The 14,031-nt window shown below is 37.1% G+C and overlaps 2 protein-coding genes across 6 annotated transcripts in view; one reads left to right on the top strand and one right to left on the bottom strand.

Moving 5' to 3' along the window:
* Positions 1-41: 41 nt before the first annotated feature.
* Positions 42-9,212, bottom strand: LOC117118057 (post-GPI attachment to proteins factor 2-like). Of its 5 annotated transcripts, none has more exons than XM_033262543.1 (7): positions 8,931-9,208; positions 7,673-7,748; positions 7,302-7,473; positions 5,045-5,297; positions 3,946-4,061; positions 3,092-3,200; positions 42-2,485 (listed from the first exon to the last, which is right to left on the bottom strand). In XM_033262543.1, exons 3-7 carry the CDS (start codon positions 7,455-7,457, stop codon positions 2,355-2,357), a joined length of 765 nt encoding a protein of 254 aa, XP_033118434.1. In that variant the 5' UTR covers positions 7,458-7,473; positions 7,673-7,748; positions 8,931-9,208; the 3' UTR covers positions 42-2,354. The 5 variants fall into 5 exon arrangements, with proteins under 5 accessions (XP_033118434.1, XP_033118436.1, XP_033118435.1 ...); XM_033262545.1 differs by lacking the exon at positions 8,931-9,208 and adding an exon at positions 8,719-8,912; XM_033262544.1 differs by lacking the exon at positions 8,931-9,208 and adding an exon at positions 8,462-8,694.
* A 3,285-nt stretch (positions 9,213-12,497) lies between these two features.
* LOC117118039 (sodium- and chloride-dependent neutral and basic amino acid transporter B(0+)-like) overlaps positions 12,498-14,031 on the top strand; it is an 18,044-nt gene continuing 16,510 nt past the window's right edge. The window contains exons 1-2 of the mRNA XM_033262525.1: positions 12,498-12,545; positions 13,413-13,959. Coding sequence (XP_033118416.1) covers positions 12,498-12,545; positions 13,413-13,959 — 595 coding nt within the window. The remainder of the gene's footprint in view (positions 12,546-13,412; positions 13,960-14,031) is intronic.

Raw genomic sequence — 14,031 nt, 5'->3', positions numbered from 1 at the left:
GGAACCTACCAGGTACTCACTTGTACTCCTGGGTAGAGAGAGGCAACCGTAGATAAAGTGCCTTGCCCAAGGACACAAGCAATTTGCACAGCCAGAGTTCCGAACCCCCGACCTCAAGGTTGGGAGTCCAAGCCACAACCGGTGCGCCAACCGCTCCTATTACAGTATAAGGATCACGTCCTTTCACAAACATCCCAAAATTACAAAGACTGTGATATGTATGCAAATATCTACATGAAATTTCAAAATTTGTTGTTTGTAATATGTATCAAATAAAAATGGACTTAATACTATTATTACAATATATAATTATTTCAGAATATGCAAGTTAAAGCATATAAAAAAATTCATATAAATCTAGTTATTGCTTTAATATTAATTTAAAAAATTAAATAACATTTCACATTAAAACTCTAAATATAGTATAATTCTATCAATTTCACCCTAAATTACTGTATACTTGCAATTTTTAAATATTTATTTTGTCAATAAATAAAAATCAACTGCCTTATGTTTATTATTATGTTATTAATTACCATTATTACTACTTTCACATACAATTTCAAATGAACCTTAGTTGATTTGATTAATCTAAAACTTGGCTATTACTTTTTAGTTGATCAAAAATAAAAACTTGTATAATTATTTTAAAAATTTGAATAAGAAATTGTTCACACTAGACATCAAACTTGCATGCACGAACATTACAAAATTTTTAGTTTACAATAATAGACCGATACCATATATTCTCGTGTATATAAGGTGTTCACCCACAGATCTGGTAAGATTTTTGGACGAATTTTGTAAGTCGGGCATATAATAATAATAATAATACACATTTAAAAACAAAACTGGATTGTCACCGGCGCTGGAGGATGTTAGAAAGAAGTTGAACTATTTGAAGAGGAATGATTTAAGAGTAGATTTGAATAATTGCGGATCAGAAATGATACGTAATTGAGGAGGCAGAGAGTTCCAGAGTTTAGGAGCAGAGAAAGAAAAAGAGAAAGAGACAAGCCGTGGGAGAAGGGGGTATTTTTGTTCCTCATTCGAAGCTCCTACAGATCCAAAATTTTTTTTTCTAACAACCAATAAAACTTTAAAGCAAAAGTTTGAATGTACAAAACCATATTGTGTCTTGATTACAATTTTTACCCGAACTTACTTTTCCAGAATGAACTTAAAAATTTGGAAGAAACATTTTTGATCATATACAGTGCTGTATAGGTTAAATTTTTGTTCTTTCTCGCGATTTATTGCACAAAATCATCATTATTCTGATGTTAAATATATTTTATAATTTTTACATTAAAAGCAATACTAGGTATTAAAAATGCTGATAAAATGTAATTATCAAATGTGTGAAATAATAAACTGTGTATAGCGTCACAATAAAAATCAAATCAAGGTTTTTATAAATACAAATTTTAAAAATTATCAAATTATTTATACATAACCCAGATAATATAAAAACTGCAAACAACGCAGAACTACACACCATCCTGTTAAGTCAGCTGCCATATATTCACAAGTGTGATATTGATGTCAGCATCATATTTGTCAATTAAAGTAGGCTACATGAATCATTAGTGAATATTGAGGCACACCTATAAAGTGTGCATTCTCAGTAACAGTGAATATATACAATAAAGGTTAAAATGAAGCTTTGTTGTAAACTAATCACCGCAAAACACAGAAAATTTAGGATTACCAGAATTTGCTGAAGCAAAGCACCAAAGCGAAAAAGCGAACAATCTGGTGAAGGACTCGCGCATGCAATTTAAACTCTGCACGGGTACGGTTGAATGCTTTGGCTTTGCGCAAACAAGTTTGCCTAGAGGCAAGCTGGCTTAAAAGAAGTCTCGCGTTCTCGTACAGTACTTCTAAAAGCCATCATATTAACAAGTACAGTAATGCGACCTGTGTTTCCAAAATTCATAACCCTGAAATTGTCCCCATCAACCATAGGAATAGCTTTGCACCAGCTTTTCGGCAAAACACTGTTACAGTTACTGTTGTAGTAGCGGTCGTCTCAAGAAGACACATGGCCATCATTGACAGGATCCGTTGACAGAATCACCGCTGGTGTTTACTTGAGATCAAGGATTTACCATTATGCTTTACAAATATATTCAGTTAATTTTTATATCATTTTATATATCTCCACAAACATCATCAAGCTGTTGTTGAATTCTTTCCTCTACCGAAGTTCTTTCATCTAACCAGTATGCTCTCCACACCTTGCCATACGCTATACCGTGTATTTGGTTGTAACTTGAGGTTTTTTCTATGTTTTGGTTCTATTTGTGGCCAGCCAATATCTTTAATTTGCCTTGGGGTTGTAACATGAGGATTCAGTCATAGTGACTTTCTTTTATACATCCAAATTTTACGTCTCTATCAACAAAATTGTAAGTTACAAGCGAATGAAAGACGATATTGGCGACAACTAAGATGTACTCAAAGAACGCAAACAGAGTATAAACTGAAAGAAATAAAAGATAAATCACATTAAAACTTTTTGTGTCTTTTTCCTAGTCACTGAATACCTAAATACACAATGTGCGAATTTATCACCTCATTCAGAATCAAGTAAAAAAAAGAACCCATAATTCCTGTGAATTGAGTGGCTGAGCCGCATTTAAGATTGCTATGAGAAAGAGGCAACTTACTAACCTATCGCAGCCACAATTGGAATAAGCGATCCAGATTGAATGTGGATACTAAAGCCGTGTGATGCAAATTACCCCAGTCTCGCAGTAAACGTTGTGACGGAAGGACCAATGGTTGTGATGAGGAAGATGAGGCAACTTGCTAAACTATTGCAGCCACAATCTGGATAAAGTGCGGTGGCGTATCTTGGGTAAAAATTAGCAAGCTGTCACCATTCCCCCCCACCCACGACATTGTAGGCAAAAAATTACACTCAAGCAATTTAAGTCACTCTAATTTGTGAGCTGCCGCCCCCTCACTTAATCATTGAGTACCCCCATCAGTCCTAACCAATTTCAAGAATCCAGGTACGCAACTTGTTTGATAAGTGATCTGGATTGAATGATTTGGATAAAGTTTACTGTGAATTGCGACTTACCCCCAGTCTCGCAGTACCAGTTGTGTCGGAAGAAGAAATACACAGCAATCAAAAAGCTTAAAATATCTACTACCAATACACTAATCTTCGAATAGAGTGTCCTTTTTTCCTGTAATAAAACAGGTATCATATATGAATTATCAACATCTGTAATTCCCAGTCACGTCTACAATCTAAGAATAACAAAAGATTTTTAACCATCAGGTCAGATCAAACTCAAAACAGTGATTATAATAAATAATAAAAATAAATGAAAGTAGATTTGAACTCGTCACTGAGGACGAGTTAGGTGATCTGCTTGTCAGGCAAAAGATACCTCCCGGGCGCTTAAAAGTATGGCCAGGATTGTCAAACAAAAAAATGTTTTAACCCAATATTTTTTAAAACAAATATTGAAAAACTAAATGCTACCTGCAATTTCTTGGGCCCCCCTGATAAGCTTGGGCCACAGGATCTTCCCCCTCCCCTCTCCCCATTCTTAAGGGACCCATGTCATTATTGAGGGCCTGTGATAGCAGTGTGTATATTACAATTTTCTCGTGGAAGTTTAATATACTTACCCATTATTCATTTTGGAAAAAATATTGAAAAAAAAGAATGCTACCTGCCATTTCTTGGGCCCTCTGTTCAGCTTGGGCAGGATCTTCCCCCTTAGTGGATTGAGAAAAAATACAGATAAAGTGCCTTGCCCAAGGACACCAGTGAAATTCACAGCAAAGGTTTGAAATGCTGCCCTCAAGGTTGAGAGGCCAAAACGCAACAGCTGCACCAAATGCTCCCACATAATGGAACTGAAATTATGACATTATATTATCATATTATATTCACAATTGAATAATAAAATTAATACTTACACTCCTTGCATTTTCAGGGTCAGAATATTTTGTATATTGTTTATACATAACACACATTGAGAGCATAAATAGCATAGATGATGCTTGGAAAATCAAGAACAGCTTCTCATGGACTTCTAAAATTTAAAAAAAAAATAAATAAAGAAATTGGTACACACGGTAAACAAGGCATAAAGTCATAATATAATAATAGCGGCAGTGGCCTATAATGCAATTAATATACAACCTAGGAGAGGAGCTTGTACAGAGATGGAAGGAAGGAGGAAAGGAACATATGGCTTTAACACTGGGCGCATTTGCATTGTGTCGTCATGTTGTAAGCCAGGCACTCACTACATTGTATGGCCGTGTATGAATCCAACTCTGCTTCCAGTAAGCGTTAGGTGACGCCACGCCGTCTGCCGATTGTCGGTGGCAGTCTGAATGGATCGTCATTAAAAGCGATTCGTTGCGCTGCCTTCTCCACAGAATTACTTTGGCTGACGACTGTCAAAAACTGGTGTTTTGTTTGCTTGTCAACAATTAGGTGAACCCACATTCCTTTATTTCATGCGCAGTTGAAAATTTTAATTAAATAATCTGATCTCTCCAGCAGGCGATTGCTATAGTGCAAGACTTATACCACACCCCATCCAATCCCCTACCCCCACCTCACATCTGCTGATCAATTAAATAGAAATAGGAATACCGTACTCTTGAGCCATGTTCTCTGGACGATTATCTTTTCTAACCACCATTCGTAATAATCCTTATATAATCTTTTTTCATTCAAAAAGTGCCTCCTGAATTTAATAATTTCCCATAAGAATATTGACTGAAGAAGAATGTGTTTACTCTACAGCTCAAATCATGCCAACAACCACAGTCCCAGGATTGATTGGATTATTGACTTGCTAAAAGAAAATCTTACGAGGGGGCGCTTATTCAAATTAGAAGGGGCGCTTATTCAAATGGGACGCTTAAGGAAATTTTCATGTTAGGAGGGGCGGTTATTCGAGAGGGGCGCTTATTCAAACGGGGCACTTATTCGCGCGAGTACGGTATGCATTTAACTTTAAAGCAATATATTTTTAAGTGTAAACAAGGATTCCTACTGTACCTTTTAGGTCTCTAGATGATATGTAGGTTAAACCAATTAGAGACAGATTTTCTGAAATTTCAAAAACCACGCACAGAATACAGAGAAATCTATAACTAGTGTTGACTCGAGATTGGTGATTGTAGAAGTAGATAAAGTGCATATAGGCTAGCATCAGCCGTGTGGGGCTACAGAGGGCGATGGTTATCCTCCAAACATAGCAGGAAGGCTGGATAGATATGGCCGCACTGACAGACGGAAGGTAGTTAGCAACCTGTCAGTTAAATTACAAATAAAAATAGGAAGTGATCATACAATATTGTAGAATATGATTAATGGTGTACAGTAGGAAAGACAAGTTTGACAATTTTTCACGTCGCAAACTACTGTAACACTTTGTAATATGAAAGCACATAGTGTTAGTTCGTGAAAACATCAAAGTGCGTCAAAATATGCACCGTTGTCATTTCAGAATTTTTGTGTCAAAGATTAAAAAATGCTTTTTATTACGATACACTTTTTTGCTCTTACGAACTAACAAATCTACTTTGATTGTGTCAGTTTGTGATGTGAGTGACGAATTCGTGCCAAAAAACATAGTAGATGGATAAATGAGAAAAAGACCATTTTGATTGAAAACAAGACAAAATGCAAGCCCTTAACCATAGTTTTTCCTGGAAACTCCCACCAGTTGACCCAACAACAATAGCCTACTATTTAAAATGGAGGAACACTCTCGCGCAGGAGAGGTTCGACCCAGAAAATACAATATATAAATGATATAAAACAATATAAATCAAAATACAGTACAAAGTTAATACAGAGTGTAAAACAGCTGTTAACATTAAGTCAATAAATAAAAGAAAAATTATAAAAATAAATTAAAAAATTAGTGTAGTGTTTCAAATAAATTTGACACACATCCACTAAGAGTAAGCTTTGTGGTCTAGTCTAGTGGTTAGGACAGGCTAGATCTGAAGGTTGTGGGTTCGATTCCTACCTGAGTATTCTACGAAAATCATGTCCGTTAGGGCAAAACATCACTCCAATTGGAAGGAAGTAGTTAACAGATTCTTATGAAAAATACACTATTATTTAAAAATTACAAAAATCGTATTTTAATAAGGAAGGCATCTACCTAAAGAGTTTTTAGACATGACATATTCTTTGTTTAAGAAATTAAAAAACGTTATTGTGTAAGCTTATATATTCTGTTTATTAAATAAATTGATGAATACCATTCTAGTATGTGGTTCTACAGAAGGAAAGTATAAACAAAAAAAAAACATAATTCCTATATGAAAAGTCAGGGGGTTTAAAGGAGGAAGTAGTGACTCACATATTCATTGCAAAATTTACATTTAAGCCTGCAACATGAATATATGGCAAAATCCTATTCATAAAATTTGTTTAGATCTCTTTTTACTATTTCTCCCATAAAGATTGTACCTCTTCGCCAGACAAAGGGAGCTTTTGAAATATATTTTTTAACTGATCACATGCTCAAAACACACACACAATAATGCTTTGTATAGTCTAACAAAAAACACATGCTGATATTTAAATTGCTTTAGAATTGTTCTTCAAAAGTATTTTTAGTGCAGTGGTCATGACACTAAGTGCGACAGTGAAAATTGAATGTTGTCCTGTTTTGGAGTGACTGTCATTGCCAAGATTGCTGTTGAGGGGGGAGAATACAAAAATGGAAATGGCCCAACTGGGATATGGGGTCACCTAGAACATTGTTTGGGATCAAGGAATGAGCCGGTTGGATTGCAGCTTTGGTACTTTTGGCGTTCTGATAAATTAGCTAAGCGATAGATGAGCTGATTAGCTGAGCGACAGAGGAGCTGAGCGCTTGGCTACTTGGTATGGTTCCTGCCTCGTGCACGCCACCAGAACATGGAATTCCATCCCCCAGTGAGATCTGAGAATTGTTTGTTAATATTTCATTATCATTTTTTAACTTTCTTTAAAGCAATATTTTTAGAGTATGTCTCTAGTAATAGAGATGTTATTGAACATATATTGTAATAATAATAATAACAATAATCTATTCTTGTATATGTAATTCTAGAGAAGCACACTTTATCGGTGACAGCGGTCTTATGCTTTTGCTTCTCTTATCTATTTGTTTGTTCTTCTGTCCTGTTGTATTTTATGCAAGAATAAATAAAATAAAATAAATAAATAATAAATAAAACATGAATTAAAATATTTTTACCGGTACTGGTCTTAAAATAGCACATTATACAATCATTCATATTATGATATTTACCTTACAATGTGTTCCTATAGCACTTTCATAGTTGTATACCAATGCCAGCCAAATGGATAGAATGAAGCTGCCTAGCATTAGACTGGATGTTGCTATTATCACTGTTTTCAGTGACATTATTACAATTCCATTGCTTTGTTGCTTCACCCTGAGCATCGTTGGAACTGTACCTCTGTTCATGAAAAAACAGAATATTTTTAGCAGTGACAGCCAGTGGTGGCATCAGCGGGTGGCAGGGGGAATTTGCCCTCCCATAGGATAGGTCTGGACCCCCTGTCATCCGATGCCATGACTTGGTCATCAGATCACAAATATTACCTGATGAAAAATATTTCCCTATTTTTGAAAAAAGCTCAATCAAGTAAACTAACCGCAGAAAACTCGAAATTCGTAGCTGTTATTGGCTTAAAGCGTGTGACGTCATTCATAGGCAGGTTAATAACAGTTCTGAAAACAAAATTTTAAAGACAAAATGATCACTAGTTATTTAACCAATCAGGATGAGACTTACATGGCAAAAGCTTAATTTATGAGCTACACTTTACCGTTAACCCCGAAGTTTAGCGACCTGTCGTTGCAGAGTTATGTTAAGAAGAAGCTGGAAGTATACTAAAAAACACTATCATTTTAACCTTTTTCCTATGCAAAAGCATAAGATGTTGTCAACTTTAAAAGAAAAAATGATCACTCAATTTTGTATTAATCGAAAGAATATATAGATGATTATAAAGCTTAAAACATCTAGTTTTATAATCCGATCGTCCCAGATTGCCAAATGAAACCATTCAAATTATATAGTCGATTTTGTAAGAAAAATGGGTCCCGCTTTCACTCATTTACTGTGTTAAGGTATGCAATGAACCATTCAGTGAGCAAATGTCTTAAGTATTCATTATGAAAAAAATAATAATTTGCTAATTGCTAATCCCTAATATTGTGGTTGGGAACATACCCCCCCCCCAACCTGTCCCCTAGCACTTCACCCTCTACCCTTGGCTGACTTCGGCAAACCAGGTTTCGGCATGTTATGGGTTTCGGCAAATTAGTGTACTGGGTTTCGATGGTCTGGCCTAAATCCAGTATAAGATCATGACATAGAATTCATATAAGCAAAAATGCTGAAAATGAGGCATTGATCAACCATGTTAAATTCATATTACCTTAATGCAGCAATACTTCCCATTAAATGTAATGAAACTAAAAAATCAATAAATTGAACACGACATGCGCTTGAAGATATTGTGTACCATGGGTCTTGCACAATTAATTACTCAAGCTGAACAAGACTTATAAATAATTGATTGCAAAATACAGGCAAGGCCACTGGACTGCCTAGCAAACGTGACTGAACGCAGCGGCAGAAGACAAAGTGAATGCTGAAAACAGACTACAGCTGAGTAGGCCTACAAATAATTACTAAATATTTATGTTTCCCTGCCCTCTAGAAATCATCATCTCCCCTGTCTCTCTAATAATTATATAGCACCGGGAGGTCTAGACGTCATAACAGGTGCAGTAGGCCTCCAGTTCTCCTCTCTAACAGCCTAGGTCCCATTTTCTTCTGTTCAACCATGAAGGAATTTAGCGGTTCGACAGAACAGAAATCAACAAAATATAGATGCTACTTACAGTCTAATCGTCTACCTTTTGTTCTTATACTGTATTTTGGATCTACTGTGGATGCAAAAGCAGCATTTACACGAAATACCTAGTTTAAAAACATCAGCACTATTCTATAAACACTAAACTGGATACACTACCGCATGCAATTATTGATGTAAAATTTAATCAATAAATTGTCTTTCATTTCCTGACGGTAAGCGAAGTCCCGTCCTATTAGCCGTTGCGAGGACACATTGCCGTTCGCACGCTCTGGTGGGCGCGGTGAAAGCCTCTTGTTTATACAGAGGGTTATGCCTGATAAAAGGGAAACTCCCTGATAGAGTTATGTCATAATCGCACAGCTGATGGTGGCGCCTTTCCTAATTTTGTGGTACTTGGTCAATCTATACCGTCCGGCAACGCTTCGGACCAAAAAACAAATGTTTATTATTATTGTTGTTGATTTTTGGGCATAATTGAAACGCTCTAAAACATTTCAGAACAGATCGGCCTTACCACTGGGTTACCAAAGTAAGTCTCAGATATAAAAAGTCTTAATTCCCCATGCCAAGGCGTAAAAACTATGATAATCAATGGCAGATTCAATTGTAGGGGGGGGGGGGGGGGGGGGGGGGGGGGAGCCGCCGGGCCGGCAGGCTACCTACCTCTATGTTTCAAAATAAAAGAAAATAATGGAGCAAAATATTCATATTATGTATGTCTGAGAGTGCCATTTCCGTCTAGGGACGTGCCATAATCATAACATTTCTATTCCCGAGCCCAACGTGTGGTGAGGCTGAGGTGGGTAGACCCCTCTCTAGCTGTTCCTCTCTGGGCGGTGTAGAGCTTGCAAATGTAAAAATTTACCACATGTAATATTAACCACAAATGTAAAAACATTGTACCTACAAATGTCATAATAACTGCAAATGTCAACAACAAATGTAAAAAAAAACCACAAATGTAATACTTCGCCCACGAGTGTAAACAACATCTTCGCCACAAATGTAAACCATTTCGCCTACTAAATAATGTAAAAATTCCATTTTACCTCAAATGTCAATCATAATATTTTATGTCGTCCGCGAATGTAAAAACTCATTGTAAAATAAGTTATCGTATGGGTGTGTTTGTGTGCGAGAGTTTTCTAAGCATTAAACCCATTAAATTCTGCTACGATTTGAATAGTGTTTATGTATTTTACCTGCACACTAGCATTGTGTTTTTTTTAATTTATTTTTTTTAATTTTTTTTATGCTGCCATAGGTTAGCATGCCTTTTGTAAGGACCCAGTAGTATTTTGTTACGTTTCTCCACAGAGGGGGGTTCGTCCGAACCCTCCGAACCACCCCCTCCCCCTTTCCTTGATCCGCAACTGCTTAAAATTCATGTACTCTGTCTGTACAACGCTCTTTCGTTAAAGCCTGAGTCATTATGCAGTTCGATTCAAGAACTTTTCAGGCATTTTCTTGATGATTTCTCAAATTACCTTCTCAAAATCTGCCTTCAAATTAATGTAGTGGGTGACGTCCCTTCCCCATGATCTCCGCTCTAGCACAAAAGACGTTTCGAACAAGTTAATAGTTGACCAACAGTTAATTCTCTTAGAAGCAACACAATATCCTGTGTATTTTCTTCGCACACGTCACACATACGTAGGACGTAGTATCAGTTCGCATGTACAAGGCATGCGCAAACTAACATTTTGATGGCAACGACTGTGTCCTGACAACGATTTGTTGATACGCGCTCGTATATTGCTACTGCTACTTGGGCAACCGGTGGTATAGTTGCATAAGTAGAGCAAAGCTAATATAATTTATTGTTATTATCAAACTAATCAACATGTCTTGGATATTTAACAATTGTTCTCATCAAGAAGCACCAGTAAGTGTTGTTATATACTTCAAATAGTTTTATAAAGCTAGTTTATGTATAAAGGATCGAAAGTGAAGAATGCTTCGCGCGTTTATCACTGAGCGCGTTATTATTTTTCTCGGCCGATATCGTTACGATGCGCATGTGTAAGACATGCGCAGAAACTGACGTTCGGTGGCAACCCTTTTGTCGTGACACAACCATGTTGTTGATACGCGCTCACATAGCTACTACTACTACTAACTTTGGCTACCGATTTGGTTTTTATAATTAGAGCAAAGCAGATATAATTTTAATGTTTGCAAAATGTCTTGGATATTTAACATTTGTTCTCATCAAACAATACCAGTAAGTGGCATTATATACCGGTACTTAAAATAGTTTTAAGAAGCTATTTTATGCATAAATAAAAATGAATGTAAAGAATTCGCATTGCGTCCATTTATGCGCGCGTATTATTCTCTCTCCATGGTGGGTATCGTTGTGCGTTCATGATACGAGCGTAATGTTGGGTTGGTATCGAAGCGAATTGCGAGACATGCGCAGAAACTAAAATCTATGGCAACATTATTGTCGTGACAACGCTTTGTTGATACGCGTTCATATTTCTGCTTCGGCTACCCGTTTGGTTAGCCATCTGGCTACCCGTTTGGTTAGCCATCCCGTTTGGTTAGCCATCCATCTATTACATCCATCCATTCATCCATATGCATAAATAAAAATGAATGTAAAGAATTCGCATTGCGTCCATTCATGCGCGCGTATTATTCTCTCTCCATGGTAGGTATCGTTGTGCGTTCATGATACGAGCGTAATGTTGGGTTGGTATCAAAGCGAATTGCGAGACATGCGCAGAAACTAAAATCTATGGCAACATTATTGTCGTGACAACGCTTTGTTGATACGCGTTCATATTTCTGCTTCGGCTACCCGTTTGGTTCTCTTAAAGTAACAAAGCTGTAATAAGTTTATTGTTTTAATCAAACGAATTATAAATGAATTAATTATTACTACAATGTCTTGGATATTTAAGACTCATTCTCATCAAGTAGCACCGGTAAGTGACGTTGTAAACTTAAAATATTTTTTTTTTACAGAAGTTAGTTTATGAATGAAACAGTGAAAGTGATTACGCATTCGTTAGAGGCGTGCGTGTGCGTTATTGTTTTCTTCTGAGCTTCATGTTAAGATACGATTGGCGCGCGTCTTTTATCGGATGATCTCGACAAAATTTACCCCTCCTGCCTTAAGGCCTACTCAGACAGCGTCGGCCGACGCAGCCCGACCCGATTTATCGTCGGGGACAGTCTTAAGCCGTCGTGAGAAATATTAAACACGTTTAATATTCTACTACGCGACTGCCCCCGACGCACACCATCGCGTCTGCGTTCAACTCACACAGACCCGACGCGACAACAAATCGCGTCGGGCTGCGTCGGCCGACGCTGTCTGAGTTGGCCTTTATGAGACTTGCATAAGTCGGTCTTGCATTTAGTCAAAACGGACTTAAATAAAATAGGCTAGCCTATTTATTTGTAATACAATTTAATTGCATTACGTTTCCTAAACCATTGACCTGTCCATAAATAAACAAAAGCCTAGCTTAGCTTTCCTTTTTATTCAATTTAGATACTAATAATACCATTTTTAGATAGGTATAGGCCTGGACGAGCCCCGCCCTCCCTTAATATTTGTGATTCATTTTAATTCATTAACATGTCGACTAAAATTGACGTTTGTCTAGATTATAACATTGTTCAACAAGTAAGTATTTTCATTTTTCATCATTTTTTTTCTTTCTTTATGCGTCCATCCATCTATTACATCCATCCATTCATTCATTCATTGGTTCATTCATCAATCTGTAAATCCATTCATTCGGGCCATTTATCTGTCGGTTAAACTCTCCATACATTCTTCCAGGCCACCTATAACCATTAACCAATCCATCTATTATCGATCCACCATCAATTTATCTATCATTAATCCATCCATACTGTCCTTTATCCTTCATGCCATCAATGTATCCATCCACCTATCCATCCATTAAACCATCCATCTATCCACCTACACACCCATCCATTAAACCATCCATCAACCCACCTATCAATCTATCCATCCATCATCCATCCATCTATATTTAATTCGTTCATTCATTCATTCATTCATTCATTCATCCATTTATCGGTTTATCCATCTATCAATCAATTCATCCATCTATCTATCTAACCATCCCTCAATTTTTCAAGCCATCAATTTATCTATCAGCCATCCATCCATCCATCCATACTTCCCTTTATCCTTCATGCCATTAATGTATCCATCCACCCATTCATCCATTAAACCATCCATCCACCCACCCATCCAATGAACCATCCATCCATTCATCAATCATCCATCCATTCATTCATTTATCTATCCATCCATTCATCCATCCATCCATCCATCTATCTATATTGAATTCGTTCTTTATTATTAATCATTAATTATATTTTTAGTACACTACCTTTAATATTCATATTTTCGTAATGTTGTCCCTGTTCATTTATTATATGTTGTTCTAAGTTCTTGGTTTTGGTTCCCTTTAAATCTATTTATCCAGATGCATTTGACTTTTTAAATCTATAATAGGTTGCTAATGACATCGAATCTCAATTGTCAGAGGGCAAGGAGGTACCAACGAGCATCAAATCTGGACTAGAATTGGCTCATGGTACAGATACCGTCACGGTGGAGAGTGACATTACCGTTGGACAAGCGGTGACAATCACATCAGCTAAGGGAACAATCACCAACGATGTAATCCCAATCACTCCTGTCGAGGTGACAGTCTCATCAACCATTGAGACCATCATCAGCAGTGTAGCTGCTGCCTCAAATGGCCAGGATCTCCATACTGGAGAGATTGGGGTCAGAGATGCAACACCAGTCAAACAGGATGTTGAGAGCACCCCTGTTGAAGACAAGAGCGCATCGATTGGTGAAAGTGGCACTGGAGGTGTGGATGCCACTTCTGAAACACAGAGTGCCTCTAGCGAAGACTCCAGCACTGCATCCGAGAACGGCAGCAGAGGCACTTGGGACAATCAGGTCGATTTCCTGCTCTCGTGTCTCGGCTATGCTGTTGGTTTGGGAAACGTGTGGAGGTTTCCATACCTGTGCTATGAAAATGGAGGAGGTAAGTAGGTTCTTAATGATTGGTTTTTCTATTTATATGCCCCAATATGACACCTATTTTAATTGGAAATTA

Source organism: Anneissia japonica, unplaced genomic scaffold (assembly GCF_011630105.1).
Source record: "Anneissia japonica isolate Jap-2015-1 unplaced genomic scaffold, ASM1163010v1 scaffold287844_len763494_cov143, whole genome shotgun sequence".
In the NCBI taxonomy this organism is placed as follows: domain Eukaryota; kingdom Metazoa; phylum Echinodermata; class Crinoidea; order Comatulida; family Comatulidae; genus Anneissia; species Anneissia japonica.
The sequence above is the reverse complement of the archived record's forward strand: the minus strand, read 5'-3'. Positions and strand labels throughout refer to the sequence as shown.

Excerpts from the sequence above, each read along its gene's own strand:
- LOC117118057 (XM_033262546.1), bottom strand. The coding sequence starts at position 7,457 with ATGCTCAGGGTGAAGCAACAAAGCAATGGAATTGTAATAATGTCACTG. Across the intron at positions 5,298-7,301 it reads CTATAGGAACACATTGTAAG|GTTGCTAACTACCTTCCGTC; the intron begins GTAAATATCATA and ends TTTAACTGACAG. Across the intron at positions 4,062-5,044 it reads ATCATCTAGAGACCTAAAAG|AAGTCCATGAGAAGCTGTTC; the intron begins GTACAGTAGGAA and ends TTTAAATTTTAG.